We start from the raw sequence: 23,377 nt of genomic DNA, 5'->3' as shown, positions 1-23,377 counted from the left end.
CTCTTATAATTATCATTTTATCATTTATTTTATTTATACCTTTCCAAAGAATTTCAAACTTTAGATTATTTATTATTTGTATTATTGTTATTATTCTTATTTATTATTACCATTATTATTACTATTACTATATTATTTTTATTTTTATTTTGTATTACTATTATCATTATTATTAATACTATTATTAATATTCTTATTATTATCATTAGTATTATTATTTTTTACCACTATTATTATTATTATCAATATTATTATTATTATTATTGTTTTCATTATTATTGTCATTTTTATTTTGCCATGTTTTATATTTTTATTTATTTATGTGTTTGATTATTTCATTTTCCTTATGCATTTGTTGTATATTTTTATATTACTAACCTTGCTTTTATTTCATCTTTTATAATTGCTCATATTATTGTTATTGACACTTCGTCGCACCTATAATTACATTATTAAACATATTAGTACCATAATTTGCTTTTATATGTCACTATAAATCACGTCATATTTTTACTTGATACATTAAAATAACTCTTTCATAAAAGTAATATTCCATATTTAGAAATTCGAGGAAATCATGCCTTAACTTACTGGGTTTCGATTTTTCTCATTTAACCTAAATTACGGAATATTCTTTTAATTTGTAATACGAGTTTTGAATAAGATGCTTACTCACGGAAATATGAGATGTTGTATCCTAACTTACTGCATATGACATCTTGTTACCTTGAGATAAGAATTTTTGCAAATAAAGGCAATATTTGGTATTTAAAAATTCAAGAAAACGTGCCCTAACTTATTAGGTTTCGACTTTTCTCATTTACCCTAAATAACCAAACATCTTTTTAAAAAGTTAAAATACATGAATTTTAAATAAAGGCAAGCTCATTCTCAAAGTTCGAGATATCGTATCCTAACTTACTGGACGTGACATTTTATTACTTCGAGACGAAAAGGTTTTTAACATTTGAGTGTTTTTATAAAAAGAGGGATTGGATTTTAAAGTCTTTCAAGTTTTCAAATTTTCGACACTCAGACACTAATTAATCAACTAGGTACCAATTTTGAGCGTTACGAAGATGCTAATCCTTCCTCGTGCGTAACAGACTCCCGAACCCGTTTTTCTGAATTTCGCGGACCGAAATCGTTGTTTAAATAAATCAAATCATTTATTAAAAACAACTGCTTTTACGAGGTGACTCGATCACACCTCATCAAAAAGGATTGGTGGCGACTCCCATTTTCTCGTTTTCATTTTTAAAATAAAGTCGATTCCCGTTTTTAAAAAAAATGATTTCGACAAATATTATAACATGTTCTAGTCAGGAACATATAACAGTTAAATATGTGCATTAGTAAATAATAAACATAGTTAATTGCATCATACATCTCCAGTTTTTTTTTTTTTTAATAGTTGTAATTTTATTGCCCAAGAAGCAGCAAAACTCTTTACATAAGAACAAATAAACAGAGCAGTGGTATGTGCCTTCCCAAAAACCCTTCCATTCCTTTCACACCAAATAGCACGGATATCAGCATTCCATGTCAGCTTCTAAATGCAAACAATAGGGACTTGACTTTGAGAAAAGTAACAACCCAATTCAACTCTTGCTGCCACGTACCAATCGCTCGACTGATATTATTACATAACTGCAAGACCAATGATTGATTTTGGCAACAATCTTCTCAATCAAAGCCTTGCAATCAGGAATAGAAAGCTTCCTAGCAACAGGAGGAAGTCCAAGATATCGAACCAGTAACCTGCTACCTTGAACCCAGTGATCTGAAATCATAGAATCCAACTCATCTTCTAAGACTTCAGCAGCAAATAATTCACTCTTTGAAGTATTTAGTTGCAAGCCTGAAAACAAGTAGAGCTACAATAAACACCATATACCAACCACTGAATCAGAATTACCCTTCGCAAAGATAAGGAGGTCATCCGCAAATGATAAATGAGTGAGCTGGATTTTGTGGCATTTAAGGTGAAAATTAAAGACATCAATCATGATTTGCCGCAATCTCTAGCAACCGAGAGAGAACATTCATTACAATGACAAACAAATAGGGTGAGAGAGGATCCCCTTGTCTCAGTCCCTTTGCACCTTTGAACAATCCAACCAGACCACCATTTATAGAAATAGAGGAATTAGGAGAAGTAACACAAGCTGCAATCCATCCAATCAAAGCATCAAGAAAATTTAAAGCCCTAAGCACGGAGGAAGAGATTCCCAGTTAACTGAGTCAAAGGCCTTCTGCAAATCAACCTTAAGGGGACATCTAAGGAGAGATTTGCTTCCTATTGTAGCCTCTCATCAGTTCATAGGCCAGCAGGATATTTATCATTAATGTTCCTCCCCTTGATGAAAGCACTCTGGCTTTTTAAAATAAGACCAAGCAAATAAAGAGTAATCCTGTTCACCAAAACTTTTTATAAACAGTAGTATAGCAAGCAATAGGCCTGAACTCTTTAACATGCTTAGGATGTTCGCATATAGGGACAAAAGTGATTGCAGTAGCATTAAAGGCAGGCAATAACTGAGAGATGGAACTGAGCTGCTGCAAGGAAATTAACACCAATAATGCTTCAAGCAGCTTTAAAAAAATAGGCAGTGTACCCATCAGTGCCAGGAGATTTATAATTTCCTTGCTCAAAAAGGGCAGTCTTAATTTCAGCATTAGAGATAGGACGGGCCAAGTCAACTTGAGCAGCAGTTTACAGAGAACAAGGAAGCAGTTCTCTAAGAACCTGATAAGACCAACCGACAACCTTGCTATCAACAACCCCAAGAAGTCCCTGATAGAACTTACAAATCTAATTGACAATAAGATAATGACTTTATAATCGATTCCCATCACCTTCAACAAGAGCACGGATGGTAACCTTGCTCCTTTTAACAGCCAGAGTCCTATGAAAAAATTTAGTATATTGATCACCCTCTCGAATCCAATGAACCCTTGCCTTTTGTCTGTAAAACTGCTCCTCAGCATCCTGCAAAGCTTTAAACTCACCATGAAGCAGCTAAAGTAGTTGAAAAGAATGCGAAGAAGAACCCTCAGCAAGTTCAATCAATTGTAACTCCTCTAACTTAGCTCTCTTCTTCTTTACCCTCTCAGGAATCTGACCAAAAGCAGCAACATTCAAGGCTCTCAAAGGAGCTTTAAGTCTTTTTAGCTTAATGAAGAGCCTAAGCATAGGGTTAGGATCACCATGAACTTCCTTACCCCAAGACTCAGCAACAATATTCATGAAGTCCTTATGTTTAACCCAAAAGTTGAAAAACTTAAAAGAGTTTGAGAGGAGAGTAGACAGGCTGATCAAGCTAAACAATAGAAGGACAATAAGCAGATGAACCAGGCGCGAGGAATTCAACCTTAGAGCCAGGAAAATATTGCAACCAATTGGTATTGACTATTGATCATCACCCTATCAAGTTTCCTTGCCATGAAAGTATCACTCTGATGATTAGACCAGGTATATCTGGGACCTTCAAAAGCATGGTCAACAATACCTATACTGCGGACAAATTCCTGGAAATCTCTCATGTCAGAAGTACTACCTTGAGAACCATTAAAGCAAGAACTCTCCTCAAGAGAAAGAGAAACATTAAAATCTCCCCCGAGAATCCAAGGAAAAGAGCCAACCTGTCTATCCTTAGCTTCAAGATGAGACCAAAGTTAAAATTTGAAGATAGTCTTGTACAATTTTATTTGCTAAAAATTGGTCCCTCAAGTAACTTTTCTTTTTGTTAACTTTGTTAAAAAAATTAGTTACAATAGTAAATTTAACCCCTCAATATTTACCGTTTTTGTCAATAGAGCCCTCACTCATTTTTATTTTTGCTTTAGTTATTAAAAGTTTTAAAAATATAGAAAAATTAAAAATATATAAATTTCTTCCATATGCCAACAAGTTAAAGAAAATGACAAAATTATTATTAATCACTACTACTATAAAATTTTAACTTTTAATACATTATAAATCATTAAATTTAACCTCAACTTTCAAATAGTCAGCTTACATCATTTAACTTTAATTATTTAACAATTTAAGTCACTTACTATAACATTGTTAATTTATTTAATCAATTTAGGATTCCTACTCCACTCACGTGTTTTAAACATGTAAACAAATAATATCTAATTGGAATTTTAAATAATTTTTAGGTTTATTTTTAAAGTTGAATTAGGTGAGATGATAGGATAAATATTAGATTGATATTAGAGATTAATATTTCATTAGGGTTTACTTTAGAATTAATATGATATCATTTAGGTGATTATTAGATATATATATATATATATATATATATATTAAAATAAAATAGCAAGATGATGTTCAAAACAAATAAAATAGTAAGATAAATTGTAAAAAAGGATTTAAAATAAAAAATATATCAGACGTGTTAGGTTTGAATCTAAAAAAATTGATTTTAAAAAGGATTGGTTTCTAAAAGAGAAGAGGAGACGAATAGTTAAAAGACATACACATTCTTTTACTGAAAATCTCTTCACTTTTTTTTCCTTTTTGAGTTAGCATGCTCTTATTTTATTGATGCTTCATCATGTTTCAAGACGCTGACACTAAGGAAGGGTTTGGGTATCTAGAAAATAGAAGGAAACCATGCAAAAAAAGGATATGAAGACTTACTTTCATTTCTGTTTTAGGGGTTTCAATTTTTTAGAAAAAGAGAAGTTGAAGGTTTTGCTTGTTATTAACTTAAATAATAAATAAACATATTTTTTTCTTTTCCAATAAAAATAAAATACACACATGAGTAATAATAATTGATTAAACGAATTTTAATTTAACATAAATGAATTAGCTATGATTTGTTCCATTTTCATTTTCTTTAAAAAATCAACTTTATTATTAATATGACTTTTATTTACTTATTTTATAAAATATATATAAAAAGAAAAAATCGAACTATTGATTAACTATTTATTGAAGTTTTTCATTTTTGATGAAATTGAAGGTCCTATCATCCTTAATCTTAGAGGAGTATTAAAAAATGGGCTAAGAAGTGATCAGTCCACTCCCATCAAAATTAGGGGTACATGGATTTTGTGGATATAGAAAATTGGTTATTATCGAATTGTACTAAATTAATTAGTTCAATTCGAATTTTCATATTAAATTTTATTTAAATAAAATTGATTCTATTTTGCTGTGAGCCAATCACTTCTTAGCCGGTGTCTTTAGGAGTCTCTTTGGTTCCCCATTTTTTAATGCTTCTCTAAGATTAAGTTATGGTAGAACTGTCAATGAATAAAACCTTCAATTTCATATTTAAAAAAAAATTCAATAAACAGTTAATCAATAATTCAATTTTGTTTTTTATAAAATAAATAAAAATCATATTAATATCTTTTAAAGAAACTGAATAGGAGTGTTTTATATTTATTAGACACTATTTAACAATTTTAATTTTTTTACATTTATATATAAAATCTCAATTAATATATTTATTTAAAATAATTTATAAAATCTATAATTATAAATTTTATTAAAAATCTAATTAAACATTAATTTAATCACTCTCAATCTTCATTCAATAGTTAAATGTTAAATAATTAATACATTTATTTAAAAATAATTTATAAAATCTATAATTATAAATGTTTATTAAAAATCTAATTCAACCTTAACTTAATCACATTTAATATTCACAGAAGATAGTCAAAGGTTTAATCAAATTTAAAATTATTTGTTTTAGCATTCTTGATGTGTAATGTTAAATTATTTATATTTTAAAATTCTTAATGTATAATTACAATAAAAATCAATAATGATAATCAAAATTTTAAAATTTTTAATAGTAAGAGAAAAAGTTAAAATTTTTAATGATAACTAAAATTTTAGAGAAAAAAGTACACAATACATGATAAGGAAAGGAGAGGAACAATAATAAGAGAAAAAGAACACAATACATCATAAGGATAAAAGAGATGAATTTAATTATAAAATATGTAAAAATATAATAGAAACTATATTTAGAATTTAAAAATAATGAGTTTTGTTTTAAGTTTTAAATGGATTTATGTATTAACTTCGAGTTTTTTAAATATTTTTTAGAATTTTTAGTGTCCAATAAAATAAACTAAAATCCAACGGTTTAATGAAACTAAATTATAAAAAAACCCAAACCGAATTATAGGTTGGATTTGAACGGTTTTTCTGGGCCCTGAAAAGCACCACGTGAATTTAATAAACCAAGAAAGGGGCATGTGATATTCGATAGGCACAGCTCAACCAATACCAAATCTTCCTATTCATTGTAAAGCAGTTATTGTATTTGGTAATCAAATTGCATGAGAAGTGAGCTACAAGTGAACCAATTTAATTAAGGTAATCCTCCAGTACATTCAATCTATTCTAAACAAAGATTAAACTTTAGTGCTGAGTTATTAATCCATTAGCTTTCCCTGAAAAAGAAGAAAAATCTTTGGTGAATCTTACCCAAATTGATTAAACTCAACTCAAAATATTAATTTATACAAGCATCCCACTATGCAAATATAAAGTGGGGGTACTGGTACGCATATCTGCAACATAAAATGCTATTGCGTTATGTATGAAATCATCGCTATGGATGAAATCTGGAAAATGAAATAGAAGAAAGAGATATTCTTTATTTAAATACGATTCCTTGTTAATCTGGAACATGAAATACAATTCCTCATCATCTCCATGGATGAAATCCTAAAATGTTTGTAACTAGCAAAATGACGAAAAGATAAATTAAACTCACCCTGTTTGGAGTCGTCTAAGGTTCCGGTGCATCAGTACACATTGCGCATGTAGCCGAGGTCCTGGAATTGGCATAAGTACAGACATCACAAGTCCAAGACCCTCGCCCACACATTGCACAATTAGTGGCAGAACTCTGATTTTCGTAGGAACAATATGCACAAGCCCATGGTTCCATAGCACTGGCAGCGGCGGCAGGGGCAGTGGCAGAGTTATCGTTTATATTTGTATCCAAGACTGGAGCTGCATTAACAGCAGCAGCAGCCCAATTCGACTTTCGTTTCTTTGAAACACTTGACGAACCTGTGTTTACATCAGATAGTCCATTCTGCAAGGCGGTAACCAAGTTGTCAAAGTAATTTCTAGTCACCCTGGTAAGCAATGTAAGCTTTTTTCGGAACTCTATGAATCCCTCCACCGAGATCTCGTCTTTCAGGTATGGTAGCAGCTCCTTTTCCGCACAATCGTGAAGCCTCTCCAAGCCAGACTCAGCCTGACCTTGCAAGTACTCGAACAAGTTCCTTTTAGCCTCGCATTCCTCAGGCAAATAAAAACCATATGCATAGGTCCATGCAAGTACCCTCCTACATTCGATTATCTGTTTCCAGGCCTCTGTTACGAAACTGATTTGAGCCAAAGGTTGTGCTTGAATACGACTAAGAACCTCAATCTGTTCGGTTTGCACTTTTTGCAATTCGGCAGCACCCTTTTTCATTGAGTTCTGATTGGTGGCCCAACGTTCGAAGTAATGGGTGTATTTCATCACATATTGCTTCGCCTTTTCTCTTTTTTCCTCCTCGGGGTTCCCCTTGAAACGATTGCAAGTGCCATGGTTTTTCCAATCTCCAAGGCAGAGCCAGCAGAACTCGTAAAGGCAAGGCGCCCTACATGTCATATGCGAACATCCCATGTTTTTCTCAATTGGCCTTTTGCATTTGGGACAAGGCTTGGTAAAAGCTAGTATGTAATTTACATTCTCAGACTCCGAGCTGTTCTTCGACATCCATTTCGTCACGGTTTCACAGTCCACGGGACGATGAGCATCTTGAGTACAATTCCAGCAAAAGGAATGGGAGCAAAGGCAAGAAACATCAAGATTTTCACTCCCGGCGACAAAGTCAATAGCGTTTTCACAGCCTGGGCCTGGGCACCACTTGATCATCTTTTTTGATTCAATATATGACATAACAATGTAGCTAGAATACTTGTTTTTCTCTTTCTCCGACGCAAACAAACCCACCATGTCTTCACCCACAGCAGCACGGCAAGATGGATGGGGACACGTTAGCAATAAACTTTGAGGGCCATCAGCAATGGCTGTTTTAATGTAGGAACTCCAGCAATCATTGCAATAACGATGTCCACAAGATGTGGACTTGGTCCCATCACAAGGGTAATCTTCAAAGCAGATTACACAAATACTGCTGTCATGATCAGGTGACCCGATCAAGGGTTCGAGAAACAAGCCTGCCTTTTCACGGGCTGCTTTTTCATCGGCAAACCATGAATCAAACATATTATTAACACTCCAATTATAGTGAAGGAGTAAGCTACTTGCCTCGTTTTTCGATATAGACAGGACAGAAGAGACTTCAGCGATGTTATCTTTTATACGATGGCGTATATCTGCTTCAGTTAAAACACTATAGTTTTGGCCAGATATTGGGGAATCATGTTCATCTTCTTCAAGTGCATTCTCATCACCATCATCGTTATCGTCACAATCATGATCACCGTCATCATGCCAGTCGCTGTTTTGGAGTAGATCGTCATCATCGTCATTATGGCTGTCGCTGCCTTGGAGTTGATCGTCATCAAGGCTGTCGCTGGCTTGGGGTGGATGTAAGTCATCATCCGTATCGTCGAGATAGAAGTAGTCGTCAGCAGTATCGTCATAGGCAAGGTTCACATCGTCAGAATCAGAAGCAGCCATAGACAAAAGAAAACTGAAAAACCTAGGAGAAGATATTACAAGTGGAAGGCAGCTTGAAAATTGAAAACCCTTCTTTGGTTTTGCAAACTCCAAAGCCAAAGCCTATGATATGATGAAAAGACTGAGAATGAGACTTATTTATTGATTGCTTAATATAATAAAATCCCAAGGGGAAGGGATTCTGTATGTATACAATATAAGGCGATAAACCCTAGTAAACTGCTCCTGGTTAAGTAATTCACGCAATCGCTAGTAAAAAAATATAAAAAAGAAAGAAAAGGAAAACGGAATCCTGTGAGTCATCTACTTATATATATATATATATGCTCACAACACCCACAAATAATAATAAAATGATAAACCGAATAATAAAATAATAAACGACGGTTTAACGATACAGATTGGATGTGATTTGGTTAATTAGACATAGTGACATAAAACCTTTACCCAAGATTTTTATTTTTTTGCTATCAATTCTGAATACAGAGCTATAAAAGTATTTTATTAGTTTTGGCAAAATTATTAAAATATGAAATTTATCCAACTATTATCATGAAGCACAGAGACAAAGAGAGAGAGGAAGGTTCTTAGGGAAAAATATGCTGCAGAGAGATTCAAATTCAGTGGTCTCAATTCAAACAATGAAAGCAACTTGCCACATCATGAAGTCGACTCCTAAGTTCATTAGGGTAGGCGTGAGTTTGATAAATAGACTGCGTGGACGTTGATGAGAGTTTATTTATGGATCCTTCGAATCAGCAAGTACTTTATAGCTAACATGGAAGCTGCATCCATCAATGTGCTTGACCCTAATGAATATCTTCGTTGCCATTTCCTTGATAAGCAAGCGTACTTCTAAGAGAAAAGAAACCAGCTAGGAAAGAAAATTCAACGCCCATCAAGAGTGCAATCCATGATGTCATAAACCAATCATATTAATACGTTGGCTGGCATATGAGGAATGGAATAGAACAAACATCGACTCTGCGCACCAACTATGTGGAGATTTTTGAGAATTAAAGAATGGAATTCCAAAAACTCTATTAAACCTTACGAAATGTAGAGCAGACAAATAAAACAATTTTACATTGAACATGATACAACAGCAACTTCTATCCGATAATGAATGAATATAATGGGTAAGTTTCAAATAAATTGAAATATGGGTTTTGGAGGGGCGATTGTCTATTATATTACAACTTTAATAATTAGAGCAAGCTAATACGGCTCTCCGCTCCAAATGGAAAATACAGAAGATTATACAGAAGGCAAAATCTGTCCCTTTTACATGGAAGCAAGCAGGTCTCTCATTTCACTAACCGATGGGATGGTTTCCGTGGGGTAAATTTTGGCAACGAGTTGGGCAAAGCTATCGTACTTGTCCAGAAACTCTTTCTGTCAAATTTACAAGAAATAAAACTAGTAAGAAACCAGCAATATATCACCAAACCAACCAACTCAAATTCCCTCCCTTCTTCCTTCAACCTCATAATCCACCTGGGTTGTTCTAATGCTCTTTCCCATAGCATTGATTAACGATGCACAATGCATAATACTTTGGCAAAAACACTAAAGCCTTGATCGGTTTTAGAAATAGAAGAAGTTAGCTTACCTTGCACTTGTCCCACAAAGAGGGTAACAGCTCCTCAGATGTCAAGTTCTTCTGCAACTTCTTATACATTGCAGTAATAGATTTGTCAACCTGTAAGAGACAGATCTAGATTTAAATTCCACCATTTGAAACTAAGGACAATGTGTTCCAAAAGTTGATGTTCAACTCACCCCAGATAAACTGGATTTTAACATCTTCCGGAGATCCATTTTAGACAATCCAAGCTGAAAAGGTATCTGAAATTTGTGGAGGACAAAGTCAGCCAAATCATTCATTTGATAACAATCTGCAAAAGTCTGGAGATGACCACTGGCAGTAATTTCATTATTTAAAAAAAAAAGGCTTTGTTTTTCCAATTTATCATGGGATTCTGACTTTGCTAAAGATGAGAGGGTAATGCAAAGCATATTATGGCTTGTTATGTAAATTTAGTCAAAAGTGGAACAGACGCTCTTGAGGAGCGATCTGATAAAACCCTGCATAAATTATGAACCTGGGAAAGTACAATCAGTAACATGCTAACCTCTTCCGCTGAAATTGTAAACATTAAATCCTCAATCTTTCGAGCAAATTGGAACAGTCGTTCAAATTGCTGCAAAAAGAAAACAATTGTAAAGACTGAATCGTAACATGGAACACTTATCAGTATCTCCACAACCATTTAACATCACTGCTTAACAATAATGAGTGAAGCAACTAAAAAGCCACCAAGGTGGATTACTTACATAGTATATTATCATGCTGATATGACGTGTACATGCTTGTTCATATGCTTCACTTGCTTGGTGATAAAATTTGGCTAAGGTGGGCACAACATTGGCCAGATCATACAAGCTGTAAAGTATGCATGGAGAGGGAAAAAATTAGCCTCAAGAAACAAAAGAAATATTATACCCATACCCTTAGCCATAGGAAAAAGATGCAGACCTATTCTGGAATGCTGCATAATTTTCTAAAAGAAATATATCAGCATATTTTGGATCCGTTTGTGCCAGTTTTTCAAGAGTAGCAAACATAACGCTAACCTGCCAAACAATATTTGCAATGACAATATTCTTTCAGGAAAGCATATTCAGAAGATAATAACATGGAAAAAATAAAAAAATAAAAAGAGTTGATTTGTCACCACAATGAACTAAATCTTATCAAGAAAGCAAGAATAAAAGAAGCAGCTAAACAGATCATAAGTACATGGAAGACGGCCTTGCTTATTAACCATCAGCATAAGTAGCTTGAAAGAATGCTTAGTGACTTATCATTCTATTTCATGCAACAATTTGCTAAATAGTAGCAACACTAGAACTCTTTACATGCTTAAGTCTCGTCACAATGCTAAGACTACAATATGATCCATCAAGAGCTCACTTAACCACACTACAACTAATCCAAAATAACAAGGATATCAAGCTGAAGATAGGACTTACAAATTTGGTGTATGCTTGATCAACCAAGTCCCGTGATTGTCCTTGAATGTACTGTTCCATGCGGGTGGCTAGAGTTGCAAACCTGTGCATAAATACATATGAACTGTTTAAAACCAACTGAAGTAAAACATGACAAGCAAGCATCACATAATAATGTGGAACCTAGCTATGTTGGAGATAATATTGATAGCATGTTGATAATATATGCCTGAAAAGGCAAAACATTTTCAAACCATAAAGGGAAACAGCTACTTGTAGCTTTTTTCTCTTAAAATTTTTATCAGCTTTGATCTCAAATGTGCACTCTGAAATCTTATAAAGGCTATGGTTCACTTTACCGAGGGATGTAAGACAAGACTCCCATTTGTCGCACGTTGCGTTCATTTCTTTCAATTTGATGGCAAGCCTCGTCAACAAACTGCAAATCCAGTTGCAGCTTAAACCAGTTAGATTCATACTAAATACAAAAGGTCATAAAAATTTCAGTTTCCATACAAACTTACCCGGCTGAACTGCATAGAAATTTTTGATTCAAGAGCACCAAGCAGGAGACGCACAAATCCTGCCGCATCAGCTTTCTGGCCAGATAGATAGCGCTCTGTTATACCATGCATGGATATGCAACGCAGAGGGTCAATCTTGTATGCCCAATCAACTACAGCATAAAAGTCTTCCTGTAATCCAGAAAAAAAACAGAAATTGGGATTGCAAACAAGAGAGTGCCTACCAAGCAACATTATAAAGGCATAATGATATAAACAAGGAGAACAAAGTACAATGAATGAAAAGAACATGCAAACTCTACAATAATGAGCATGCACAAAAAGCACCGAAATTTGGGAAGACATTCTGGTTCCAGAAAGTCAGAAACTATAACGAATGACAGAAAATCTATCTGCAAAAGACTGCAATAGCTTACATACTTGAATTCCATCGAGCAAATCCTGTAGTGACTCATTTAGTGATTGAAGATCAGCATAAGTTTTACCTAGTAAAATAAAATAGTTACAACATTCTTCAGTTTGAAATTAAGGGAGATTTATTACCACAAATTATAAAGTCACAAGAGAAATGATTACCAGCTTTACTATCATTGTCATCAATATCCATAATGCCCAGATCATCATCATTGGTATCATCATCATAGGATCCACTTTTACTACCATTAGCAACACCTCCAGGGGGAGCAAGTGCAGGAACTTCAAAGCACATGAAGTGTGCAAAGAAAGAACTCTGCAGTTTGAGCCATGAAGGAATAAATTTTCAATAAATCAAGACTAGGGAATGCATGTAACCTCTTGTACTAATAGTGCAGGGAAGGACTACCTCATCTACAAGTAGGGGAATAAAAATTGTCAGCATTTTGGCATAAGCATCAGAAACCGCTGAAGTGTCTGCACTATTCCCACTTTGACTGCCACCTGTGGAAGCCTCCAGCCATACAGTTGGATTTCTTGATGCTTTTGTACTAGCACGAAGCTCATTGGCAAATTCACGAGCCTAAACAGAATTTAACCATTTATGAAGCGTTGTAACCAACATAAAGCTTGAATGAGAAAGACATTTCTTGTTATTGAATAATGGAAAATCTTATTTTGAATTACCAACCTCACGGCGCAGAAGTAAGTTAAGGGAGCTACAATAAGCTTTCCTTAAAGGACCCAAGCAGCTCTTATCAAGACTCTGAGAACAAGCAGAAACAAAATTATTAGAAATATTGAGACCAAATATTTTACAGATGTTAGACTTGATCAGTAATTTGACCTTTAAATGTTGCAGAAGGCGAGCATACGTCCTGCATTTATACCGCAAGTCAGCATGATCAGGCCTCTTCAACTGTCCCCGCTGTTTAAAGCAAGCAGATGAACAACAGTTAGGAACCCTAGTATCATAGTTTATACTTGTTATCAAAACTGAAAACAAAATGAAGGAAAAACCTGAGAGAAATAGCTTTTGTCACCAATCATAAAATCCACCAAACTGGCAAAGTAGTTTCTCAAAAACTCAGAAGCTCTCCGGACAAATGTAGCTTTTAGTTTTTCGAGTTCTGCCCGCTTATCTTTAACCTAAAACAAAGATAAAAAAAGAAAAGTAGGATCAGAATTAGGTACTTCAGAACTTCAGAAACCTAGCCCAATAGCAATACCATGTGCCACATGATCTACTGAATTATTTGCCTAACTACAAACTTTAAAACTGGAGGAATGAGACAAGGGTCCATACAGCTCGCATTTTTGCATAACTGGGATCCAAGTTAGGTACTTGAAGGCCACGCAAAGCACCAGTTAACCACTCACATGCTTCAACATTTTGAAGCATGCGAGCCTCATCAAACGAGCCTCCTGTCAGACATGCTGCATACTACAACCAATAAAAACATTGTTAAGGTGAATACAGGCTACATACATAGGCTGAATCTAAACAAAACATGGTAATGGATAACATACCTCAGAAGGGACACGCAGTCGTTCAAGAAGCTTATCAAGTTCTTCAATGAGTGATTTATTATTTACAGATTGCATCTCTAACTTGTTGTTGCGGCTCTCTATCTGGTATGTTGTGAAATAGAGTTCACAACAGCATTCGAGGTCAAATGTTGAAGTAAAGAATATATACAGTTTAATCTTTATAATTTAGTTTCATGAAAAAACTAGCAGCAAACTAGAAGCATGTGAATGATCGAATAATGACTAGAAAGGATGAAAACAGATCCTACATATTAATAGACCATACAAAAGCTTCCCTACCGATTCAATGTCTTCTCTCATATGTCGTAATTTGACATTGAACATGCCTAACCAGTCATCCATGTCATCAACACAACTTGTTGCTGCCTCTAGCCCTTGCAAGACCTGAAAGTTAACATAATAATTAGTTAGCTTAGTAAGAAGCATATAGTTAATGGAGGTGAATATCAGCACCACTAAGTTTAATCAAGATTTTTCACACAAAAAGTTCAAAGGATATCCTAAACACCTAAAGCAATTAAAAATGTCAAAAGAAAAGATGAAAGATAACAAAAGTTCTTCAAGCACAGCAACATATTCATAGGAACTACTCAGGACTCAGGAGTAGGCAAACATAATGAGGAGCTCTCGTAGAAGAATGATTAGAAATCAAAGTAGAATTGGTTTACTTGAGTGTATCAGAAATGGGAGTAAACAAGACTGCATAGAATATCTGATAAGCCTGTTTGATGCCTAATGCATAAGGGGGTGGGCCTGGACCAGATGAGCCCTAAAGAAAGGGAACAATGCAGGCTATTGATTCCTAAAAATCCCAGCATGCTGAAAGTGAGATCTGAGAATAAAATTAAGGAGAAGAAAAACACAATCAAAAAGCAAAAATAGAAGGAAATACCTCATCTACTAGAGGTTCACTTTCCAAAATGGCATGCACATTTGCTGCTTCCAGGGCATGAAGCTCTCGCTTCAACCGTTCAGAAAATGCTTCTGCTTCACCAATGCCCATGACATAGCTGTGTACCATGTTATGATAAAAAAACATTACAACAGGATTGAGGGGCTTCAACAATTACCAAACACAATAAATGGTATATTGCCTTTTCAATTATGCAATGAAACAGATGAAGAAAAAGAAATCAAGAATCATATACTAACTACGAACTATGACCACTACAAGGACCAACCCATATATTCAAATTTTTTGGCTCCATTACCAAGAAATGGCAGATATTACTGCTAGGATACCCCCCCTTTCTTATCTCCTTCTAGAGAAGTAGATAGAACTATAACACTAGCTGTGATCTAACCATCTCAATAATTTGGCAGGTGGTTCAAGAATAATTATTATTATTATTAAATGCAAATGCAACATATAGGTATGGGCATTTGATATTCACTGAAGAACGTTAGAACAGAATAAAAGAACATACGTGCCCAAGAGAGCCTCAATGTCCTCTTCCTCTACTTGAGAGACGAGTTCCTTTTCAACAGTCACTTTCATGCCACTTTCTGGTACTGTAGTTGCAACTGGTCCATCTTGTAGATTTCTTTGAGTAGTGACTGAGGGTGTATTTTCCTAGATACAATATACAAGTCAAACCAATAAAGAAAAGATAGATTTGACAAAACTATTGACATGGGCATTTTAAATTTTAGGGGAAAACAAATTTGCTAGAAATTCTAAGCAAAATCAGACTTAACAAATGAAATTATACTCCTCAGAATGACCACCAATCCACAAGGGCCAATAAGTTAAAATATCCTTAAGCTTTTATCAGCAACTAAAAGCTTATGTTACGCTCTGCATAATTACAGCTTTTCTGAGTTCCATGAAGGACCTCTAATTTGCTTTACAAAAAATATTTAGCATCAATTTAAGAGTCAAGAAATTGGAAAGAATAAAATGATCTAGCTTACCTTAGCCCAAAGAGCCATTTCCACAATATCTACACCAACAACTTTGGGAAGACAACCCAGTACATCTTTGCAGATGTTTAAGATACATAATAAAAGGCGGTTCCTGCAAAAATATTTAAGAATAAATTTAAGGAACAATTAAGAAAAGAGTAAATTTAAGGAACAATTAAGAAAAGAAGATAAACATTTTTGTTGAAGTACCAAAAGAAAGGATCCAAAGAAGGGGCAAAAGAAACGGCCAACAGAAAAAGGGTGATATCTTCAGTCCAGAGATATTTCAATTACCTGTCATCAATATTGCGCATAGTCCACTGAGGTGGAGCAACACTTTGGCTTCTGAGATTATCAAATCCCTATAAGAAGTGCAGTTAGAAGTTGGAGAAATACCCCGTGCAAGGAGAGCAAAGAAAAGAAGTAATGTATTCTACTTTTGCTCAGTTGCTTCTCTAAATCACATAGACAAGGATCAAACAACATACAGCTTTCAACACAAAATCTTAATTCAATAACCAATAGAAAAAGAACACAAGAAAGGGGTTACCAAAGTAAAAGTGCATCCACTAGGGTCATTAGTCACAACCTCCACCTTTGAAAGATGCTTCAGCTTGTATAACTTTGCAGGCTGCAAAATTTCAATTAATTCTTATGCCAAAATATAATCTTAAAATCAATAAATCTAGAATACCGACCAGTTAAGACTTAAGAACTTCATCCTTAATCAAATAGTTCCCTGCCCTTTGAACTAAAAATTAACAAATTTTGCTTTAAGCTTATACCAGTAACATTCTCTTCTCAGTGATGCTAAAAGTGATTGTATAAATTTATTCCATGTTTCACTTGAAGAGGTAGATAAATGGCTAGCTTAAATTATGTTTATCTTTATTTTCATCAAAAGCAAACTTAAGTAAGAAAAGGAAAGATATGATCCATAAGAACAACGAAGAACACTACATCCTACTTTCTTCATCTTATGACTCTTGATTCAACACTAATATCTGCAAAAGCCAAATAATCACACATTGATATCATTCTGGTAACATATAAGCCTGATGTATGATGAATAATAATCAACTAAATTAGTATAATGAAGCCAGAGGGGCAGGCAACTGTAATACCAAGGCCTAACAAAAAATAAATGGGCCAGCACCAATGGTACCAGGTATATGGATCAGTCTGGTACAAAGAACAGGGACATAAATCGTAACTTATTTGGAACATAATTTGATATGGGTAATCTTCTTTAGTTTGCTTAACAGATACATAGTACAATTAATTGGAACACAACGTTTTCAGAAAATACATACAGTTCACCTTAATTAAAATAATATAAATTACTAATAAATATAATTAGTTTTCATAAATGTAAAAATAAATACATAACCATGGTTAAAAAACATTAAACCTAGATTGATATAAAAATTTAAAAGGTCAAAAATAAAAATAATATCATTAAACTTCTATAAGAGAACAAAAATTAAAAGCCCCAAAACATATTTAAGTCTGGATTCTAAGATCCATACTTCACAGCTATTTTCTGGTGACTATTTTTCTTCCCAGTTTTTCCTCTCATCAATTGCAATTCATTGTTGACTTTTTCTTTATTCTAGAATGCCATGCTTCTTTTGTGAATAGAAGGATCATCAGAATTAGAGAAATAGATTGCAAAAGATCCAGGATTTGGATCTTATGATTCAATTCTCAATTCATAGTTAGGTAACAAATTTTGGTAACACAAGCCAGCACAGCCGCCGAGGTAAAGAAATTATTACAGCTAAGCCAAATGCAACCTCATGACGACTGCCCCCATCATTCCAAGTTCAGCTGTAGTAAGCTACCACGTAGTAACACTATTACAAGGCTTACTCAATAAAGAATAACAAACTCATAGGATAACGTTTATGCACTTATTCTTGCCTGTCCTAACACACGTTTTCTGAAATATCATAACAAGAGATAATTACCTCAAGAACTCCTCCTGAAGAATACTTCAAAACTCGCAGAAAAGCTTCAGTTTCCTGACCTTTTGATTTCACTGCACAAATGATAGTTCTTCGTAAGCACAAGCAACAAAAAAAGGCTACAAGGATCCAGTATTATTCTAAACAAGAACCCCACAAGACGAATAAGAGACATGCCACTTCAAATCCAATCATATTATTTTAATTCAAAAACCTTTCCAAAGCATAGCTAATACTCCTAGAACTTGAACCGACCTAACAGTTTTTCACAATTCTACAACCGTAAAGATTAGTTCACTAGTCCATATTTAACACGATTCTAGCATGATCAACAAGTTTTCAGTCGAAAATAAGTAAAAAGGTTATCAGTTTTTCTAAATTGAAGTAAAGAAAACATTGCAAGTGGAAAAAGACGTACCGGAGAGAGCAAGGACTCTAGGTTTAGCCATGTTGCGACCCAATCTGCCAGATTTACCCCAGATCCCGCGGCTTTTAGCGACGCGAATCGACATCACGATCTTCTGCTTCGTGCCTTCGATTGCGGCCTCGCAAGCTCGCCTTAACTCCTCATCGTCCGCGCTCGACTTTGCCATTTCGTATTCCTTCAACCGACGGAAGCTCGCCAGTTGCCGAATCTCCAAGAGATAGATAGAAATAAAGCAAGAGATAAAATGTGAAAATTGCTTGACTAGCTCTTTACCAGACACAGTCCAAATAAAAAAATAAATTAGGAAAAAGAAAGGAAAGTAATATGAGCCGGCTATTTATGGACGAAAATTATAAACCGAGAGGCTCGGCCCGATTTCTCTGTATAAACCGGGTTGGAAGTAAGGTCTCTTTAACATTTTTAAAAACACATAATTAGCTTTTGCTTCTTTTATTATTTAAACACTATAATTTCGTATTAATTACACTGCAAACTCTAACCAATCCAATAACTGGAAATATTAATTGTATCAAAACTCAAACTCCATAAAATAAAATTAACTCTAAAGCCTAACTTCCGTTTCCACGGGCTGCAACCATTCCTCAACTATTAAGCATTTTGAATCCTGGTTCATGTCCTTTTTACCAGATCTTGGACTTGGAAATCATCTTCCTTATGCTGGGTTTTGTTTAATTTAGGCAGTTCAAAATTTATCATTGTAAATTTGGATCTTTTAAAACAAGGATCATGCCCAACAGATGGTTCTACTTTTGCTGCCTCACCCTGGAATGGTCTGAGATCTATTGGGAAATCTAAGCTGAAGCTTTACATGATAAGTGGGATCAGCTTCAGATGATTGGGATTTAGTCTGCATGAACACTGCAAGCCCACGTGCAAATGCAAAATAACCTGTTCCTCCAACCACTGTTAGTTCTTGCCTATCCTCGTGTTCCACATTATTGGCCTGGATACTCAGGCTCCCATTGAGCTTGGGTGTTTCGAAAGTGAGATAAATTATGTTGAATGCGGAATCGGCGAAATGTTCAATCGGAATAATGAAGCCTTGGGCTTTCCCGACTATTCGAGACGTGTTCTTCGGTCCCTCCGTGAGGGCACGGTGAAAGACGAAGGCTCCGGCATCTGACTGGGCAACAGGTTGGACACTAGACCTTGAGATGTGTGGGTGTTGAATGTACATGGAGAGGGCCAGCCAAGGTCTGGAAGGGTTCTTTGATGAACTTCTGTGGCTTACCGGTGAGAGCAAGGCCAATAGGACAACCACCGCAATGGCTATAACAACTGCAAAGCAAAAGATGATTCTGGGTAGCATTTTTGTAGAATTGAATCAGCCTCAAATCTATATTGCTTGCATAGATAGTTGCATATTCTGAGATCACTTTAATACACTAGATGGTGAAACAAACCTGTTCTAGAATGCTAAATGCTTTAGGCCACCTAATTCACTTCTTCAGCTTTAAAAACCTAAACCAATGAAGTTCCTGCAATTGAGTTGGTTGGACCTTTAGTAGATAAAATTAAAACCTTTTGACTATTTTCATCATTTGAAGGGTTTATGAACAATAAACTGCATTTAAAGGGTTTATGAACAATAAACTGCAATACAGTCAACGTCAGAGTACATCAAGGTAGGGTCAAAGAAGGTCAAATTACGTCAGGTTCATGCTTTAAACTCTAAACCATCACCAAAAAAGCTCATGATCTTTACTAAATTTGTCCACTAAAATAAAGAATAAACTCTGAGATTCACACTTTGAACTGAAGGATTCAATCATAATAATCATAAATTGCAAGAATTCTTCCTGACAAGGTATAATATACACAACAAGACATCAATTCGCATTATACTTTACATATTCCAGTATTTCTTTGATACGTTAGCCATGACTAAGATAATCATGGCTCCAAATAAATGACTTCTGTGTACACTGAGGCTTGGCGGAACCGAAGCAGTTCCTTCATCAACTCCCTTTCGCCTTCCAGGGAAGCAGATTTAACAGTCAACCGCTCGAGCACAAGAGAACTGGAAAGCAAGAACTTGATGAAATCCAATTTCTGATTTCACACCAGAGATAACTGGTACCGTTGCTAATCTCAGGTGGCCAAACAGCAAGCTCATAGTGATCATCTTCCCAAAAGTTATTGGATCTTTCCACAGATGTTTGCTCCTTTGGTTGAGCCTAAATAAAACAGGAGAGCTTTAAAATAGCTAACCGACTTCCAAATCAGGAAGTTTAACATACATTTAACCTTTTTAGTTTAACAGTTCAAGCTAAAATCATTAATGCGATGTAAAAGCTGGTGATACAACTATGTAGATCGTCATAAAAACCTAAGCGAGTAAATAAAGCAAAACTCACCAGAACTTCCAGTTCTTGGAGATTTGAACAAGTTCTGAGGAGGCATAGAGCAGCTGCATTTTCCCTGAAATCATCAAAATCTATGCAAATGGATAGATAAATCAGATCTACACATGGGTTAGGCAACCTGCTTGGCATATTTCCAGTAGCCGAATACTGAATTGGAAAAAGGAAGAACAGTATAAATTAAAGCCACAAACAGATATATTCAGGTGGCATAAGGACACGCTAGAGGACTTGAATGGAGTTTCTTTAAATCAGCAAAGAAGCATCGACATTGGTGCTTGTAGAATCCCATAAAGGCTGTAAAACTGCATATAGGTGTCTAAATGATAAAAGTAAACACAATGGTGGCTCTCAATTGAAACATCTCAGGACACCAACAAACTTGTTTGATATCAATAAGACCCTATCATGCTAGCACTCAACAGCGATGTTCAATAAGCCATTACACTCAGGAAGTAACTCAGACTCAGCCTTCTAACATGGGGCAGATTAACAAAGAATTTGAGTCTACTAGAACGCTCTCCTGTGTCATTCTCATCATTATTGATATTTACATACAAACCAATAGAGGCCAGAGCTAAATGGAATGTACGCCGAAAGCTAGCATCATTAAAAAATACAACTAACGCCAAAGAATTGCAGATTAGGTGCATCAAGACGTGTGACACCAGTGAAGTTCATTAATGCCAATCTCTCAAGCAGGGAACAGTTAGAAACGAGGTTTTCAAACACATCCTGGATGATGGTAACATGTTGAAGATCAAGGCTCCTCAAATTCTTGAAACCTTTGAATGTCAATAGAGGTTTTAGAGAGCAATTAGATAGCTCCAAATGAATTAAATTCTGGCAATTAAATAAACAAGATGGAGACTTGTAGCATTGGCCCTTCCATATTTCCAGTATGAAATCTTTGATACAGCTCCTTGATATACAAAGAATCCATCAGTGGCAGTGACTCCCAAAAGTCTCGATAAGAAAGTATGAACTTGTGTATTGGACCCTTGTGTATTAAGACACTGATCATCAAACACAAGATACGGTATCATAGCCCATTTGTGTCTTCACTTCTTTGACATAATACTAGTCCTTACTGCATCCCTTATTGATAAATTTCGACAAGATTTTATCAATAACATATCCGAGTAAGTTGCTGATCTTATCTAGCTTTGCTTCTGTTTTGCTAAGCAATCTTGGTGGCTCTCTCTGTGCAAGTTAGCAAAATAATACTTACAGCCGTTAGTAATATTTCTAACATATTGGAGTCTCATGCACAAACATAATTAACAACCATAAGCAAATATATTCTATGAGAGGCCAAGAAAACAGATTAGCTTCCTCTAAATCTCAGTGATGACAGCAAATTGCACTTCTTCGAGTTATGAATTCAGTCATTTGAAGAGATAGGATCAAAACGCAGTCTCTATATCCTAAAGATAGCAAGAATGAGAAAACATCACTAAACCAACTGATGAACAATTTTGAAGGACATTGTCATGTAGCTGAGGCACATGACGTTATAAAGGGTAGCCATTGCAAATCTTAAGAGGGTAAATCTGGTGCTAATACTCACTTTCCTCAATTGTTAAACTTGGACGCAAATCAAGAGTGTTCCAAAGTTTCAAGCTAACATAAATTGGCAGCGTCACCATATGTGGATTCTCCAGCACAAATGCACAACACAACCGTGAGTGGTTTTATTTATTTATTTATTTTTTAAATACAGATACTTAGGCACCTTAAAGAAATGCAATATCTGTAAAAGAACTTGCACAAAATTTACTTCATTTATTCAAGCGCATCAAATTCTAAGTTCAACACATGGAAACGTAGCAGCAAGAGAAATCTACTTCATTTTTCTGAAAGTTCAACACATTTTATAAGGAAAAAGAGCCGACATATAGACAATAAAAAACACTTACCATTTGCATTGCTTATAATGTTTAGTTATTTGGCCAATTTTAAGCTTTACCTTTCAATGCCCTATAAGCATAGTTAAACTCAGGGGAAGCCATGGAAATTTCTTTTGGAGAAATTAAATTGTATATATTTTATAATAGTTAACTTAAAATTTATATATTTATAATTTTTAAAAGATTAAATTAAATTTTTATATTTTTAGGTCAAATATCAATTTTTACTATTATTAATTTAAATTTTATAAATTATAAACACATCTAAATAAAAAGCTTTCCATGCCGACCTGAATTCGCCGCATAATTTACAAGCTGAAATCTGAAAAAAATATATAAACAAGTACATTTGACTGATATTTGTTCCAATGATTCATGACAGAATAAAGTTTGAAACTTTAAATAGTAACTATAAACCCGTGTTCGCAAATTAAGCAATCCTTTGACTAAAATGTTTAAATGTCAATAAAATCATGAATTTGAAATATTCTATAAAGTACAAAAAAAGGGTACTTTTCAAGACAGAATCTAAAAGGGAAAGAAAACATGGAAAATCAGAAAAATGGCAAAACAAAAAAAGGGGTACTTTATTT

General features: G+C 34.6%; 3 protein-coding genes and 1 pseudogene across 3 annotated transcripts; all 4 read right to left on the bottom strand.

Annotated features, from left to right (window-relative positions):
* Nucleotides 1-6,631: 6,631 nt before the first annotated feature.
* On the bottom strand, nt 6,632-9,037 carry LOC108484706 (probable E3 ubiquitin-protein ligase ARI8). Its single transcript, XM_017788595.2, has one exon. The coding sequence runs from the start codon at nt 8,685-8,687 to the stop codon at nt 6,771-6,773; it is 1,917 nt and encodes a 638-aa protein (XP_017644084.1). The 5' UTR covers nt 8,688-9,037; the 3' UTR covers nt 6,632-6,770.
* Nucleotides 9,038-9,693: 656 nt separating this feature from the next.
* LOC108486682 (exocyst complex component SEC3A) lies at nt 9,694-19,862 on the bottom strand. The gene is made up of 25 exons (XM_017790857.2): nt 18,482-19,862; nt 18,067-18,137; nt 16,647-16,727; nt 16,391-16,458; nt 16,106-16,208; nt 15,619-15,764; nt 15,084-15,201; nt 14,471-14,575; nt 14,171-14,272; nt 13,947-14,084; nt 13,661-13,789; nt 13,488-13,568; nt 13,332-13,406; nt 13,050-13,223; nt 12,803-12,956; nt 12,647-12,711; nt 12,227-12,397; nt 12,062-12,141; nt 11,724-11,805; nt 11,227-11,324; nt 11,025-11,133; nt 10,823-10,891; nt 10,470-10,535; nt 10,300-10,389; nt 9,694-10,082 (listed from the first exon to the last, which is right to left on the bottom strand). Exons 1-25 carry the CDS (start codon nt 18,654-18,656, stop codon nt 9,972-9,974), a joined length of 2,661 nt encoding a protein of 886 aa, XP_017646346.1. The 5' UTR covers nt 18,657-19,862; the 3' UTR covers nt 9,694-9,971.
* Nucleotides 18,908-19,820, bottom strand: LOC108485886 (dirigent protein 1). The gene has a single exon (XM_017789732.2). It carries the CDS (start codon nt 19,818-19,820, stop codon nt 19,269-19,271), a length of 552 nt encoding a protein of 183 aa, XP_017645221.1. The 3' UTR covers nt 18,908-19,268.
* Nucleotides 19,863-20,253: 391 nt separating the features above from the next.
* Nucleotides 20,254-22,802, bottom strand: LOC108485919 (F-box/FBD/LRR-repeat protein At1g13570-like; annotated as a pseudogene).
* Nucleotides 22,803-23,377: the final 575 nt, after the last annotated feature.

Source organism: Gossypium arboreum, chromosome 5, assembly GCF_025698485.1.
Source record: "Gossypium arboreum isolate Shixiya-1 chromosome 5, ASM2569848v2, whole genome shotgun sequence".
In the NCBI taxonomy this organism is placed as follows: Eukaryota; Viridiplantae; Streptophyta; class Magnoliopsida; order Malvales; family Malvaceae; genus Gossypium; species Gossypium arboreum.
Note: the sequence above shows the minus strand (reverse complement) of the source record. Positions and strands in the feature narration are given on the sequence as shown.

Bases quoted from the DNA above. Each gene is read 5' to 3' on its own strand.
- LOC108485886 (XM_017789732.2), bottom strand. From the start codon at position 19,820: ATGCTACCCAGAATCATCTTTTGCTTTGCAGTTGTTATAGCCATTGCG.
- LOC108486682 (XM_017790857.2), bottom strand. From the start codon at position 18,656: ATGGCAAAGTCGAGCGCGGACGATGAGGAGTTAAGGCGAGCTTGCGAG. The intron at 15,202-15,618 runs GTATGTTCTTTT...CATGGTACACAG, and splicing joins ATTGAGGCTCTCTTGGGCAC to CTATGTCATGGGCATTGGTG. The intron at 11,325-11,723 runs GTAAGTCCTATC...ATTGTTTGGCAG, and splicing joins ATCAAGCATACACCAAATTT to GTTAGCGTTATGTTTGCTAC.
- LOC108484706 (XM_017788595.2), bottom strand. From the start codon at position 8,687: ATGGCTGCTTCTGATTCTGACGATGTGAACCTTGCCTATGACGATACT.